General features: G+C 47.4%; 1 protein-coding gene across 2 annotated transcripts in view; it reads left to right on the top strand.

Annotated features, from left to right (window-relative positions):
* Window positions 1-16,491, top strand: part of st14b (ST14 transmembrane serine protease matriptase b) — an 84,370-nt gene that overhangs the window by 30,513 nt on the left and 37,366 nt on the right. For both annotated transcript variants that reach the window (XM_052040098.1, XM_052040099.1), the window contains 6 exons: window positions 5,682-5,752; window positions 8,486-8,646; window positions 10,779-10,814; window positions 10,988-11,222; window positions 11,706-11,845; window positions 15,849-15,943. In XM_052040098.1, the coding sequence (XP_051896058.1) occupies window positions 5,682-5,752; window positions 8,486-8,646; window positions 10,779-10,814; window positions 10,988-11,222; window positions 11,706-11,845; window positions 15,849-15,943 (738 nt within the window). The remainder of the gene's footprint in view (window positions 1-5,681; window positions 5,753-8,485; window positions 8,647-10,778; window positions 10,815-10,987; window positions 11,223-11,705; window positions 11,846-15,848; window positions 15,944-16,491) is intronic.

The raw sequence follows: 16,491 nt of genomic DNA, 5'->3' as shown, positions 1-16,491 counted from the left end.
TACTCCCAAGGGCCTTTCTGTTTGATCAAAGCTTTGACCAGTTCTCCTGATCTCTCTGTTACTTGGATCATAAACTGTGATTATTCTCCTGGAAAGAGTAGGTTGTGCAGAGATATGATGGAGGGATTTAAAATGACAAAGTAAATGGAGAGAAACTTCCCACTGGCTGAGTGGCCAAGAACCAGACACATGGAATGAACCACTGTGACTGGTGGGGTTTGGGGTCTCTGTCGGGAGGAGCAGCGGGGGGGGGGGGGGGGGGTCCACTTGTAGATTTTAAGAGGGAGCTGGATAAGAACCTGCAGGGCCATGTCGAGTGGGCAGGGGAGTGGGTCCAGCTTGGGATACTTCTACCTAGAGCTGGTATAGACAATGATGGGCTGAATGGCCTCCTTCCCTTCTGTAACTGTTCTGTGACTCTGTGATACCTTTTGATCTGAATTTCCAATCCATGTTAGCCAATTCTTATTTCATATCTATATTATTCCTTTATTTAAATTTAGGAACCTAAATTAATCTTTCTCAAATAACTGCCCAGAAAGCTGAGGACAAGAGTCTCATGTAAAGAAGGGATTTGAGGAAATTGGTATTTGTAAAAACAATGATGCCTAAATGAATGTGACAAAGCTGATAATCCCTTTCTCACAATCTGACCCCCTAGCGCACTGAAAGGAGTAGCCGTGGAGCCATGGGAACGGTAGATTCATGAGTAGTGTTTTCCCAAATTCTGCAGATTGTGAGACAGTTCCTGCAGTTTGGAGGGTGGCAAATGTCACCCCACTACTTAACTACGATGAAGAAAGAAAATCCAGCACTCCAGACCAGTTGGCATAAGATCAGTGGTAGGGAAAAGGCTGGTGTTAGTTTGGATATAATAATAGGAAATTTAAAAACTATCAGTAGGATTAAACAAAATCAGCAAGAATTCTTGAAAGGGTGATCGTGTTTGACAAAACTTCTGCAGTTTTTGGAGGTGTCACTGGTAGAATAGACAAGGCAGAACCAATGCATGTGATGGATTTGCATTTTCAGAAAGCCTTTGATAAAGTCCCACATAAGTGGTCAGTGCACAAAATTGAAGCACGTGGGATTGGGAGTAATGTACTGGTGTGGAAGCTGGGTTGGCAGATAGAAGACAGTAGGAATAAATACAGAAAATTCTGGAAACATTAATCAGATCCGGCAGTATCTTTGGAGAGAGAACCAGAATCAGTTTCAGGTTGAAGACCCTTCATCAGGTTCAAATTTCCAGCATCTTTTTGGGGTCTTTTTTGGGGTGGCAGGGAGTTACTAATGGGGTGCATTAGGGCGCAAGCGATTCTTGATGTACAGCAGTGATTTGGATCTGAGAATTTCCTTGGGGGCTCACATTTCCTCCTGTGCCCCACAGATTTACTGGTAGGTTAATGGGTTACTGTTAGCCAAGCCCAGGAAATTGGGACTAGCTAGGCGGACAGTGTGGTTGGCATGGACTCGTTGGGCCGAAGGGCCTGCATCCATGCTGTATTGCTGTTTGATTCCATGACACTCTATGACTCTAAATCACCCTTTAGCATAAATTAACCCCCCTTTGCCATTAATTGAGAGAATAAGTTGCAGGGGTGCAGGGAAGTAAGGAGACAAGGAGTGGGATTGCTGCACTGGGAGCTGGCATGGACCTGATGTGAACAGGATGAAAGAGGCTTCAGGTCAAGTTAGACAAGGTGAGTGAGTGAGCAAGTACTTGGCAGAGAGAGCATTGAGTGATAAGTGTAGGAAAACAGAACAGGTAGAACGTTCTTTATATCATGACATATTGGAAGATGTTGATGTACAAAGGGATCTGGGGGGGCCCCTGTACACCGGTCAATGGATGCAAACATGCAGGTCATAGTTTTATGCAGCACAGACACAGGACCTTCTGCCCACCATGCCTGTGCTAACCATCAAGTACCCAACTATACTAATTCCATTCACCAGCACTTGGTCTGCAGCCTTGTGTGCCTTGGCGATTCAAGTGCTTGTCCAGAGGTTTCCGAAGTGTGAGAGCACCTGGCTCCACCACCTCCTCATGCAGTTGGATGACAATATGCTTCAGATCCCTCTCAGCCTGTTCCTCTTCCTAATGAACCTGAGCCCTCTGTTCTTTAGACACCTGTGCCATGGGGAGCTGTTTCTTACTATCTCCTTGATCTCTGCCCCTCGTAATTTTGTACATCTCCGTCACACCCCTCATCAGCCTCCTGCTCCAGATGACAAACCCAGCCTATCCAGTCTCTTCTCATCGCTGATGAGCAAGGTGTTGCATTTTGGGAAGTCAAGTCAGGGTAGGACTTGTACAGTGAATGGTTGGGCCCTGGGGAGTGTTACGGCACAGAGGGACCTAGGAGTACAAGTACGTAGTTTGCTGAAAGTGGTGTCACAGGGTGGTGAAGAAGGCGTTTGGTATGCTGGCCTTCGTCAGTCAGGGCATTGAGTTCAGGTGTTGGAATGTTATGTTGCCTTTGTACAAGACGTTGGTGAGACTGCACTCGGACTTGAGGGCCTGAGTTATATGGAGAGATTGGGCAGGCTAGGACTTTATTCCTTGGAGCACAGCAGACTGAGGGATGACGTAGAGGTGTACAAAACCATGAGGGGTATAGATAGGGTGAATGCACACACTTTTTCCCAGGGAAAGGGAACTAAAAACTAGAGGGCATAGGTTTAAGGTGAAAGATTTGCAAGGGACCTGAGGGGCACTTGGTTCGTGCAGAGGGTGCTGGAAACATGGAACGAGCTGCCAGAGGAAGTAGTTGTGGCAGGCACAATAACAACATTCAAAAGACATTTTGATAAGTACTTGGAGACACAGGAGGTTCTGCAGGTGCTGGGATCTGGAGCAACACACACAAAGTGCTGGAGGAACTCAGCAGGTCAGGCAGCATCTATGGAGGGAAATAAGCATTCAACGTTTCTGGTCGAGACCTTCAACTCAATGTCAATTGTTTATTTCCCTCCATAGATGCTCCCTGACCTGCTGAGTTCCTCCAGTTGTGTGTGTTGATAAGTACACGGGTAGGAGAGGTTTAGAGGCATATGGGCAAATGGGGCTAGTTTGGTGGGCACCATGGTTGGCAAGGAAGAGTTAGGCCGAAGGGCCTGTTTCCATGATGTATTAAGTGCTCTACAACTCTATGAAGTGCTTTATCCCGGGCAACCTCCTGGTGAATCTCCTCTCTAGTGCAATCATGTCCTTAACGTAGTGTAGCGACCAGAACTAAACAGAATATTTCAGCTGTGACCTAACCAATATTTTATAAAGTTGTACAGTCTTCCCTTCTTTTATATGCTTTTCCCAGCTAATGAAGGCAGGTATCTCATCCTGCTCCTTCACCACCCTATCTACCAATGGTACTACCTTCGGGAATCTTTAGACTTTTACTCTTTGGAGGTGCAAGGAAGGCAAATGATATGTTGCCCTTCATAGCAAGAGACTGACTATAGGAGCAAGGATGTCCAGCTACAAATAAACAGTACCTTGTTGAGACTATGCCTGGAATATTGTGTGCAGTTCTGGTCTTCTTACCTCGGAAAAGAAATACTTGCAGTGAAGGGAATGTAATAAGAGTTCACCAGACTGATTCCTTGAATGGCAGGACTGTCCTGTGAGGAGAAGTTGAATTGACTCATCCTGTACTCATAGAGTTTAGAAGAATGAGAGGGCATGTACCAAAACATTGGTCAGGCTACATTTGGGGTATTGTGTACAGTTTTCGTCGCCTCAATACAGGAGGGATGTGGAGGCTTTGGAGAGGGTGCAGAAGATGTTGCTGGATTGGAGAGTATTAGCTAAGAGGAGCGATTGGACAAACTTGGATTGTTTTCACTGGAGGGGTGGAGGCTGAGGGGAGACCTGATAGAAGAATATGAATTTATGAGAGGCATAGATAGTCTTTTTTTCCAGGGTGGAAATGTCAGATACTAGCAGGCATATTTTAAGGTGAAGAAGGGGAAGGTTTAAGGGAGATGCGTAGGACAAGTTTTTTTACACAGTGGTAGGTGCCTGGAACGTGCTGCCGGGGTAGTGGTGGTGGCAGATACAATAAAGGTGTTTAAGAGGAATTTAGACAAACAAGCAGGGAATGGAAGGATATGGATCATTTGCAGGCAGATAGGATTAGGCTGTATTGCACTATGTTCTACGTCTTGTCAAAATTCTGATGGTCCGACTGCAGGGAGGGTGTTTTCTCTGGGTGGGGAATAGGCAGTGTCGAGGACTACGGGTCATAGTTTCAGGATGTGACGTTAGGACTGAGGAGGGGAGAAACTTGGTGGTCCGGTGGCATTCCCTACCACAGAGGGTTGTGGAGGCCAAGTTGCTGAATATACTTAGGAAGGAGGTAGATTCTGGATGCAAAAGGCATCGAGGGTTACGGAGAAAGTGGGAAATGGTTTGGGGGAAGATTGGCCACAACAGGATTGACTGGCAGAGCAGGCTCAAAGGTCTGTTTAGTCTTCACGTTCTGCTGTTTCCATGTGAATTTTGCGATCCCTTGTTCTCCAAAGGTTCTTCACTGTGCAGTCACTAGTTACTCCTATCCATGACTTGATCTGAAATAGATTGTTCCCCCTTTACCTCCAGGGCCAAGAATGTATTCCCTGGACTCTCCTCAAGATCACCTTGTGGGAGGAGTCTCTCCTTTGTTGTTTCCTGCCACTGCTTGCATGGATCCTGCTTCCTCTTCTCTCTGAGCCAGAGTAACTTCTCACAAATCCGACTGCATCCTTCATATTGTATGTTATATTTCTTGTTCTATTTTCTTGTGACATAAGAGGCCATTCAGCCCATTGAGTCTGTGCCAGCTCTCAGAGCAATCAATTTGTCTTATTCCCCTGTCACCCATCCTCCCCATATTCTCATCAACCCCCCCCCAGATTCTATCGCTCACCTTCGCACAAGGAGCAACTTACTGTGCAATTAGTCTACCAATCCGCATGCCTTTGGGATGTAGAAGGAAACCCCTGTGGTCACGGGGAGAACGTGAAAAATCCACACAGACACCACCTGGGGTCAGAATCGAACCTGGGTCACAGGAGCCTGAGGCAGCTGCACTAACTGATGCCCTATTGGAATGCCCCACCTCATCTCCCATGAAAGTTAAATACCTGTGAATGTCCGGTCCCCAGCCTAGGTCACCTCACAGCCATGAGTCTGTAGGGGCTAGCAGATCACAAGGGAGCATTTTAATTAGTATTTTATCCGTTTTTGCCTTTATTCGTCTGCATTGGTACGAATGCCCTGCACGCATTGTTGTCACTTTGCCTGTTACTCCAGTGCGCCATCTCTTGTCCTTCCTTTGCAACTTTTTAAATTCGCCTCATTGCCCTCGCTCCTTCCCCTCCATCCCCTCCCCACCCCACCAAAGATGCAGTTTAAAGTTCCAGTTTCTGAGATCATCAAACCACTGTCCACAGTTTGTGCAGCCTGTGTGCTGAGAGCAAAGACAGCAATGGGGGTCAGAGAACGGACCAAAGCACCGCAGGTGTACAGGACCTGTGATACCACACCTGGGATATTGTGCACATGTCTGGGACACAGACCTGAGACAGACCAGCTATTCACGGACTGTACAGTTGGGATAGGTTAAAAGTGGTTTAATTTGTAGTGAGAAGGTATATCGCTTTTGTTAAATTTGATTATTTCCTCTTTAATTTGACAGCTTCAGAATACTTACATGGGGATGGACGCAGTGGCTCCGTATTATGTTCGTTCCACTGTTAGTGCATTCAGGTAGGTCTCTGACTGGCACTGCTTGGGCTGGGGTGGGGTTTTGTTTTGGGAAGTGCTGGGATCACAGTTCTATGATGCTGATTTCAGAGGTACTGTCCATCCTTGCTGATGCTTGGGTTGTGAGATACGTGGTTGCCAATAGTAGGGATCTCTGACACCAGGGGTACCTGTTCCATGATCACTGATTTCCAGGGGACTGACTCTGATTTCAGATTCTCATGGTTGCATGATCACTGGTTCTTCATGAATGAACAGGCACATTTCTCTTGGCCTGTGTGGTTCTAAGAAAGCACATGGTACAGTCAACCTGCTTGTGCACTCTGACCTCAATACTCATGCCTTGTGCTCCAGGGTTACTCTGGGAACCCAGCTTGATGCATCACCTCCCTGACCAGGAACTGTGGTTAATTACAGCTTGCATGGAGATTAAACCCTTGGTCTTGTTACTTGTGCAGCTTGGTCACAGGAATGCAGGATCCACTTGTGAACTGTGGTCCAGTGCATAGACTGCTGAGTAACTGTGTCACCAGATCAAACCTTCTGGCTCCTCCTTATTTCCCTTCACTCCTTTGATCTCTCAGTTAAGAACATAAGAACCAGGAGCAGAACCTGTGAGGCTGCTCCACCATTCTGCAAGGTCATGGTTGTTCCTCTTGCTCAGCACCACTGTCCTGTATTATCATCGTACCCCTTGATTCCTCTCTCCTGAGCTCAATGACTTGAGCCTCCACAGCCCCTGGGGTAGAGAAGATATAAGATAAGATTTCTTTATTCGTCACATGTACATCGAAACACACAGTGAAATGCATCTTTGCGTAGAGTGTTCTGGGGCAGCCTGCAAGTGTCACCACGCTTCCAGCGCCAACGTAGCATGCCCACAACTTCCTAACCTGTGCGTCTTTGGAATGTGGGAGGAAACCAGAGCACCCGGAGGAAACCCACGCAGTCACGGGGAGAACGTACAAACTCCTTACAGGCAGCAGCTGGAATTGAACCTGGGTCTCTGGTGCTGTAATAGCATTACGCTAACTGCTACATTACCCCCGAATTCACCACCCACTGAAGAAATCTCTCCTCATCTCAGTCCTAACTGGCTTATTCTTTATTTTGAGATAATGAAGGGCATGTTGTGATGAGGATATTGTGACCCTGCAATAGATGGAGTGATGGGCAAAAGCTTGTTCAATGGAGTTCATTGTGGGGAAGTGTGAGGCCATGTAATTCAATAAGAAAAACCAAAAGACAGAGTAGTATCTAAATGGAGAGGGATTGCAAGTGAGTGATGTTTCAGACAGGTCTTGGTGTTCTGGTGCGTGACTCACAAAGTTAATGGGCAGGTTCAACAAGTAGTTGAGAAGGCAAACAACATTTTGTCATTTATTGCATAAAGAGGTTGGAGTTGAAGCATGGGGAGGTTTTGTTCCAATTGTACAGGGTGTTGGTGAGGTCACACCTGGAGTACTGCGCACAGTTTTGGTCCCCTTACCTAAAATCAATATAGTAGCATTGGAGACCATCCAAGTGAGATACGCCATGAGAGGCTTGTCTTATCAACAGTGGCTAAACACATTGGGTCGGTTTTCAGAGAATGAAGGGTGACCTTACAAAACCATACAAGATCCTGAGGGGACGACAGGGTAGATGTTGGGATGTTTTCACTATTGGGAGAGTCTCAAACGAGGGGACAGAGTTACAAGATAAGGGACAGTCATTTAAAATGGAGGTGTGCAGAAATTTCTTCCTGCAAAGGGTGGTGAATGTCTGGAGTTCTCTACCCCAGGGAGTTGTGCAGACTGAATCGTGGGAAGTATTTAAAGTCAAGGTAGAAAAGTCTTTGAAAGATCAGGGAGTTGAGGGCTGTGGGGAACAGGCAGAGAAGAGGAGTTGTCAGAGAGTCATGCAGCAGGGAAACAGGCCGTGCAGCCCCTCGCAGCCACGCCACCCTCGGGCACCCACCTGTATCAATCCTGGCCCATGGCCTTCTATCCCTGGGCGATTCAGGTGCTCATCTCAAATGCTGTCAGCGACCCAGCTTCCACCACTCACTCCAGCAGCGCATTCCAGGTTCTCACCACCCTCTGGGTGAAGAAGGTCCCGCTCAGATCCCCTCTGAATTTCTGCCCCCTTAACCAAAATCTACATCCTCTAGTTTTAGTCACCTCTGATCTGGGAAAAGTTTCCTGTGGTCATCCCTATCTACATCCCTCATAATTTTATATACCTCCATCATTTCTGCTCACCTGTTCCACTCCAGGGAGAACAGACCCAGCCTCTCCTCATGACTGAAACACTCCATCCCAGGCACATCCTGGTGAATCCCCTCTGCACCCTCTCCGGTGCTATCACATCCTTCCTATGGTGTGGTGACCAGAACTGCACACAGTGCTCCAGCTGAGGTCTGACTGATGTTTTGTAGAGTTGAAGCGTAACCTCCCTGCTCTTGTGTTTTCTTGTCCTCCTGTGCATTAGGGCCAATGTAGATGAACCATGATCATATGGAATGGTGAGGCAGGCTTGAGGGGCCAGGTAACCTACTCCTGCTACTTTTTCTCTCTGTTCGTGTGATCCCTGGTTCTAAACTCCTCAGACGTGGTGAACACCCTCCCTGCACCTGCCCTGTCAAGCTGCCTGAGGGTTTGTGCGTTTCAGTGAAATCACATCTCCTTGCAAACTGGAGTGTGTTGAGCTGTATGTTTCTGCCGCCTGTCTGAGCTGTCTCCTCTCCTCCTGCAGTGAAGGTTCCGTGATTGCTTATTACTGGCTTGAATGTTGGGTCCCACCAGAGAATGCAGCAGAACTTGATGCAGCTATACGAGCAACATCGCTTTCGATATCTGGCAGATCCCACCCAGGTGTCTCAAAATCACTGAGGATTGCTGAGTTAGTTGTTGATCGTAAGTACCGTGTGTCTCTGTGTGCATGGAACAGGCAATGGCGCCTCTGTGTCATTGTCCTTCAAATCCATCTACGTATGCAGCATGGGGGGTCAAATTCTGATGGACATATGGAGTAAATGGCAGGGAGACGAGGAGCACTGATGCACGGCATGACCCTTGGCATCCAAGTCCATAGCTGCCTGAATGTGGCAACACCAGTGGTTGGATAGTGAAGGCCTTTGGTGTAGAGACACAAGAGACTGCAGATGCTGGAATTAGGAGAATAAAACAAACTGCTGAAAGTCGAGACCCTGCATCAGGACTGAGAGTGTAGAGGGAAGAGAGCTGGTATAAAGAGGTGAGAGGGAGGGCTGAGACTGGGCTGGCAGTGATAGGTGGAACCAGGTGAGAGGGGAAGGGCGGTGAGGAGCGGGTGGAGCCGTGTGGGGGAGGAGGAGGGGAGGCTGGTGGGTGAGAGTTAGAGAGTCCTAGAAACAGGCCCTATGGTGCACCATGTCTATGCCTAGGCCCTCTAGTTTTATACACCCCTACCATGAGAAACTCTAGCTATAAGACATGGTCCCACCACTGATGTAAGGCTCACCAGCCTGTAGTTCCATGGCTTATCCCTGCTGCCCTTCTTAAATAAAAGCACAACGTTAGCTGTCCTCCTGATACCTGGCCCATAACTAACAAGGATCCAAAAATCTCTGCCAGAGCCCAGCCATCTCCTCCCTCAATTCCCGTAACATTCTAGGACACACCTGGTCAGGCTCTGGGGAGTTATCCACCTCTGTGTTTCGGGAGCTCCAACACCACCTCTGTTACGTTGTTGTGCTCCAGGATATCACTTTTCCCTCCCCTGAACTCACCGCTTCCATGTCCTCCTCCACCGTAAATACAGACAGGAAGTATTCATGCAAGACCTTACTGACTTCCTGTGCTTCCAAACATGGATCACCACACTGATCCTTGGGTTTATTCTCACTGGAACATAGGATGCTGAGGGGTGACTTTATAGAGTTTGTTAAAATAATGAGGGCCGTAGATTGGGTAGGTCGTCAGAGTCTGTTTCCCAGGGCAGGGGAGCTCAGATCTGGAGGACAGAGGTTTAAGGTGAGAGGGAATAAATTTAAAGGAGATCTGAGGGGTAAGTTCTTCACACAGAGGGTGGTGAATATTTGGAAGCAGCTGCCGGAGGCAGTGGTGGAGGCAGATACAATTACAATGTTTAAAAAGAGTTTGGACATGTAGGTGGATAGAGGGTGTAGAGGGACACAGGCATATTGCAGGCAAATGGGATCAGTATGGATGAGGTGGGCCAAAGGGCTTGTTTCTGTGCTGTATGATTCTGAGATTGTATGATTTTATTGTAGTTTGTAAATTGAAATATCTGAAGCAGAAGTAGCCCACGTAGCTACTTGTAGCTGCTTCAACTGTTCCGTGGATCTGTTTCCCAGAACGATCCTTTCCCCTACAGTCCAACATGTCTGCTCTGCTCCTTTCCCTCCATCGGGGTCAATCCATGGTCACTGTGACACAGCAGCACCACCCCAAACGCTGAGACAAAACCCTTAATTTCGCTGCCATTTTCTTGGTCCCTAAAGTAATTTTTCACCTGTCTGAGTGACGGTTTTAGTAGTACAGCTGGTGTCAGGACTGGACCAAGTAAGCAGCCAGTTTAGATAGAGAGGTCAGGTAGGCGGAGGGAGTGTGATTGGGTGCAGAGAGCAGTTGTGGGGATGAGGGGTGGAGATGTTGAGGGGCATGGGGTTCGGATCTTGGGGTGGTGGGGGGAGGTAGTTTGGTGGTGGCAGGTTGAGGGTGATTGATGACTGGGGAGGGATGTGTGTTCAGGGTACGTCTTTTGGGTGGTGGGGGTCTGGAGGTTGTGGGTGAAGAACAATGAGGGGAAGGTGACCGAGGGGTGCTGAGGTGGAGCGAGAGTCAGTGGTCAGTGAGCAACTGAGGGCCAGCAGTGACCGTGAGTAAGTGAGTGGTGCACAGGGAGCACGGGGATTAGGACTGGTGCGTGACTGGGGAGCAGTGCTGGCTCTTGGAGAAGGGAGGTGAGGGAGGGGTAGGGGAGGACTGAGTGGGGTAGGGGTATCTGTTGCAGAACTGAGCTGAGACTTGCACTATGTTTCCAGGTGCTGATCCACAGAGGGTGAAGCCGCCAAAGGACAGTAAGTACCAAGGCTGCTGAGTGACGGGGAGGTGTGGTCTGCGTCAGGTATCTGCACGGTCTTCTCTGTTTGTCTGGAGATTGGGAACGGTTTTTACTTGTGAGTTGGGGAGTGGCAGACTGCCAAAAGAGGACTTGCAAGTATTTTATAATTTCTTTCACTTTCTCCGACAGAAAGCTGCTCCTTTGATCTGCATGCAGTTCCTGGGAAGGTCGGCACATTCACCTCACCCGGATTCCCCAATTCCCCCTACCCCTCCAACGCCTGGTGCCAGTGGGTGATCCGAGCAGATCCCCAGCATATCCTCGAACTCAACTTCGTGACCTTCGACCTGGAGAATATTTGCCACAATGACTTTGTCGTGGTCTATGACTCTCTGAGTCCGATTGAACAGCGGGAAATAACAGAGTAAGTAAAGAGCTCCAAGGTGCTGGAGAATTCTTGTTCAGTTCAGTGTTCAACAGCACACTGCCTGGAATTCTGACCTTCAGAGACATTCAAAACCAAGTAACAAAAACTCAAATTATTCAAATACTGGAATCAATGAAAAATCAGTTAAATATTTTAAGTATTCTACACTAAACTTTTAAACAAACAGTTAAAAATTTAACAATCCCAACACACACGGTGTAACCGTTGCCTTCCAGTGTGATCAGTAGGGAATTATTCTCTTCGCCTGCTCAGGGATTGGCATTAGCTCCCTGCCGGGGCTCTCCATCTAGAGTCCAACGCTGCAGTGCAGGTAAAGAAATGTGTGACAAACAGCTGTCAGTAACTTCAGGCTTTCTGACTTCACTACGTATGCATGGAAACTCCTGGACTTGCTGGCACTTCCTCACAAGATCCAAATGTATCTGATCTCCTGCTGGTTCCCTTTATTCTCGCTGACAGGCGCTGTGGCATGTATCCTCCAACAAATGCATTCAAGTTAATCTCCTCACGCAACGTGATGCTGGTGACGTTGATGACGGATGATGATGAGAATTACCCAGGATTCAAAGCGGAGTTCAGGCAACTTCCAAAGATAAAAGGTAAAATCTCTTCGTGTCAGCACCCATGAAAGCTGAGGATAGGGTTGAGCAGGGCCGAGTCACAACTGGTTCCTCTGCACTGACACTGAAGCTTGATCAGGATTCCTGGAACATGGAAGCAGGAGCGGAAGTGCCCCCTTGGCCTCTTTGAGCCTGCTCCATCATTCCACGTGAACATGGCTGATTGTCCAAATTCAGGACCTCTTCCTGCTTTTTCCTGAATGTCCTTTGAGCCCTTTAGCTTTGAACTCCTTGAATGTATGTAGTGATCTGGCTTCAACTGCTTTCTGAGGTAGAGAATTCCACAGGTTCACCACTCTCTGGGAGAAAAAAGATCTCCTCAAAGTCCCTCATGGCCTGCACCTTGTCCTTAGACTGCAACTCCTGACCCTGGAGTCTTCCACCATCCTTCCTGCATCTGGTCTGCTTGCTCTAATTAGAACCTTATTTCTTCTCATTCTTCTGAACCATAGCCAGTACAAGCCTTATTGACTCAATCTCTCCTTATGCACAGTCCTGCCAACCAGGAGTCAGTCCTGTGATGCTTCACTGCACTCCCTCCATGGTAAGAATAGTCTTCCTCAGATAAGAAGACTGCACACAATACTCAAGATGCCCCCTCCACTGTACCTGCTGTGAAGGCCAACATCTCTTCCTGTGCACAAGGACACCCCAGTTTCGTGGCACCTGCTTTTCCAATCACCTCTTAGATAATGACTCGCCCTCCTGTTTTGGCCACCAAAGTGTCATAGAACCTTGGACTCGTAACCTGATGTTTACTCACGTTACATTTGCCTGCTCAGTCAACCTGTCCAAATCCAGCTGCAGCTTCTCAACATCCTCCTGACAGCTCACACTCCCACCCAGCTCTGTGTAATCTGCAAACTTGGTGATATTGCATTTATTTTCCTCATCAAAATCATTAATACGTATTGCGAGTAGCAAGGGCACTAACACAGCACCCTGCAGTGCCCCACAAGTTGCTGCCTGCCACTCAGGAAACAACTCATTTATTTCTACTCCTGGTGTGTTGTCAGCCGTAGTTCACTGTCCCTGTGGGGACCTTGCACCTTAGTGCCATGTGCTTTAATTTTGTACACTAATCTCTTTCGTGGAAATTTGATGAAAGCCTTCTGAAAGTTCAAGTCCCCCACATCCACTGGCTCTCCCTCATCAACTGGCTCTCACATCCTCAAAAAACTTCCGGTGGATTTATCCAATGTGATTCCCTTCTCACAAGTCCGTTGTGTTTATCTGTTGCTGTTTCCCAGGTGCTCTGCTGTTGCCTGTTTTCTTGCGGACTTGGCGACTTGTCTCAGCCCAGTTTTCTTTCCCCTTGATTGGAATAGCAGGGACACGTTAGCTCCGCTCTGATCTGTGGAACTGTTCCAGAGTCTATACAACTTTGGAAAATGACTGATATTATTGACCATCTGTTATTTCTCAGCATTTTTCACACCATGCCCCTCGTTGTTGGTCACCTGTAGTTTCTGGGCCTTTCACTTTTGCCATTTTGTTTCCTGTCTTTCACTTCTATACCTTTTTCCTCCTCTTGTCTCCCTGCTCAGGTTACCACCCCCACCCCCCCCCCCCCAACCCCCTGCCATTCTAGTTTAAATCCTCCCCAAGAACACTAGCAAACAGCTCCACTAGGGCATTGGTCTGGGTCCTGCCCAAGTGTAACCTGTCCTGCTTGTCCCAGAAACCTAGATCCCTCCCTCCAGCACCATCCTTCCAGCCACGCATTCATCTGATCTAATCTCCTATTCCTGCGCTCATTGGTACATGGAACAGGGAGTAATCTTGAGATTACTATCTCTGAGTCCTGCTTTTCAATTTAACTCCTAATTCCGTAACACCAATTACTGGATCTCATCCCTTCTTCCAACATATTTAGTTGATATCATTGTGCACCACACTAACTGCCTGTGCACCCTCCCCCTTCAGAATACCCTGCAGCTGCTCCTAGACCCTAGCATCAGGGAGGCAAAATATCATCCTGCAGTCTCTAGAAGTAAGTGAAAGTGCCTCTAATCTCCCATCTGGTGCAGGAGGAGCATGCCTTGGCCCTGGATTAAGCTCCATAGTTATTCACCTTTAGTGTGTATGGAAGTATACTTTGGGGAAAGGAATAACAAGGTGATGCATGGGAAGTAAATTGGGTTTACAATGTCTACGTGGATTTTACTAAGGCGTTTGACAAGGTCCCACGTGGGAGGCTCATCCAGAAGATTAAGATGCACAGAATCCACGGTGACTTGGCCGTTTGGATTCAGAATTGGCTTGCTCATTGAGGACGGAGGGACTTATACTGGCTGGAGGTCAGTGACTAGTGGTGTTTCGCAGCGATCTGTACTGGGACCTGTGCTGTTTGTGATGTTTATAAATGACCTGGAGGAAAACGTGGAATGGGTGTGTTGGTAAGTTCGCAGATGATACAGTGATGGGTAATGTTGTGGATCATGTAGAAGATTGCCAAAGGATACAGAGGGATATAGATCAGTTGCAGATATGGACAGAGAAATGGCAGATGGAGTTTAATCCAGCCAAATGTGAGGTGTTGCACCTTGGGAGATCAAATGTAAAGGGACAGTACACTGTTAATGGCAAGAGCCTTAACAGCGTTGATGTACAGAGGGATCTTGGGGTCCAAGTCCATAACTCCCTGAAAGTGGCTGCACAGGTTGATAGGGTGGTAAAGAAGGCATATGGCGTGCTTGCCTTCATTAGTTGAGGCACTGAGTTCAAGAGTCAGGAAGTTATGTTACAGCTCCATAAAGCTCTCGTTAGGCTGCACCTGGAGTATTGCATTCAGTTCTGTTCATCCCATTTTTCGGAAGGATATGGAGGCTCTGGAGAGGGTGCAGAAGAGATTTATGAGGACACTGCCTGGATTAGAGGGCATGTACTATAAGGAGATGTTGGACAAACTTGGTTTGTTTTCTCTGGAGTGGCTGAGGGGAGATCTGATAGAGGTTTATAAGATAATGAGAGGCATAAATAGAGTAGACAGCCAGTATCTTTCTCCCCACGGTTGAAATGTCTAATTCTAGAGGACGTGCATTTAAGGTGAGGGGGGGAAGTTCAAAGGAGATGTTCGGGCAAGTTTTTTTTAAACACAGAGAGTGGTGGGTGCCTGGAATGTGCTGTCAGGGATGGTAGTGGAGGCAGATATGATACAGTAGTTTAAGAGGCTCTTAGTTAGGCACATGAATGTGCAGGGAATGGAGGGATATGAACAGTGTGTAGGCAGAAGGGATTAGTTTAGTTAGGTGTTTCATTAGTTCAGCACCACATGATGGGCCGAAGGGCCTGTTCCTGTGCTGTACTGTTCTAGGTTACAATGTGTTCCCTTCATACTGCTGGGCACCAGGGGTGGCAAAAGTCTGGCAGTTGCAGGTGATGAGTGCTGGTTGGGAGGGTTTCAGCTGCACATTCAGTCACATCAGCAGTGCCACTTGGGAAATTGGCGGGAGATTCTTATTCATTTCATCAAGGCCCCATTCTCCAGAGCATGATTTTGCCCAGTGAAGCCTCTCCCTGTGGAACAAACAATCTGCTGAAGGAACTCTATCGGGTCGAGCAGCATCTGTGGGAGGAAAGGAATTGTCAATGTTTCAGGTCAGAAGCCTGCATTCAATCTCCCTGTGGAATACTGACTGACCCATTGAAGCCCCTCAACATCCCTACTCCTGATCGACATGATTCTGTGGCAGTGTTCAATTGATTACATTAGTTTATGTGATACTTCACTGGGAGCAAAAATGCAAATGCTTAATTGTGTCATGCCTCTTTGAACTGGAAGATTTACAGCTTGATATTTACAGCTGATGTCTGGCTGAATTATTTAGGGTCAGCCTCTCCCTGATGACTGACCGGTGCAGCTCCTGCTCCTGATCTAGTTCGCTGTTGTGACTCTGCTTTAGGAATCCACATGTCTCTGTTCTTTCACTGGTGGGTAAACAACCCTTCACTAACCAGAAAGGTCATTTATTTCTGACAGAGTGCAATGAGGTACTGGAAGGATCGGGAAACATCTCTTCCCCATATTACCCAGCATATTACCCGCCTCGAGCAAACTGTACCTGGATTTTGAGGGTAAGTTTGAATCATAATGTTGTCATTCCTTTTTCTTGCTACATCTTATTAAATATCATCTGCTGCATGACAGTCTGGTTCAGTAACCCATGGACTCTTGGAGTCATACAGCATGGAAACAGGCCCTTTGGCCCAACTGGTCCATGCCGACCAAGATTCCCATCTAAGCTCATCCCATTTGCCTGTGTTTGGCTCATATCCCTCTAAACCTTTCCTATCCATGTACTGTACCTGTCCAAGTACCTTTTTAAATGTTGTTAATGTACCTGCCTAAACCACTTCCTCTGGCAGCTCGTTCCATCTACTGATCACGCTCTGGGTGAAAAAGTTGCCCTTCAGATTCAAATTAAATCTCTCCACTCTCACCTGAAACCTATGTCCTCTAGTTCTTGATTCTCCAAACCTAGGAAAAAAGACTGTGCACATTGACCCTATCTATGCCCCTCGTGATTATATACACCCCTGTGAGATCACCCTTCATTCTCATATGCTCCAATGAAATAACTCCTAGAATAAAAAACTGAAAATGCTGGAATTATTTAACAGAT

This window comes from Pristis pectinata, chromosome 27 (genome assembly GCF_009764475.1).
Source record: "Pristis pectinata isolate sPriPec2 chromosome 27, sPriPec2.1.pri, whole genome shotgun sequence".
NCBI lineage: Eukaryota > Metazoa > Chordata > Chondrichthyes > Rhinopristiformes > Pristidae > Pristis > Pristis pectinata.
This window is presented reverse-complemented; position numbering and strand designations above follow the sequence as displayed.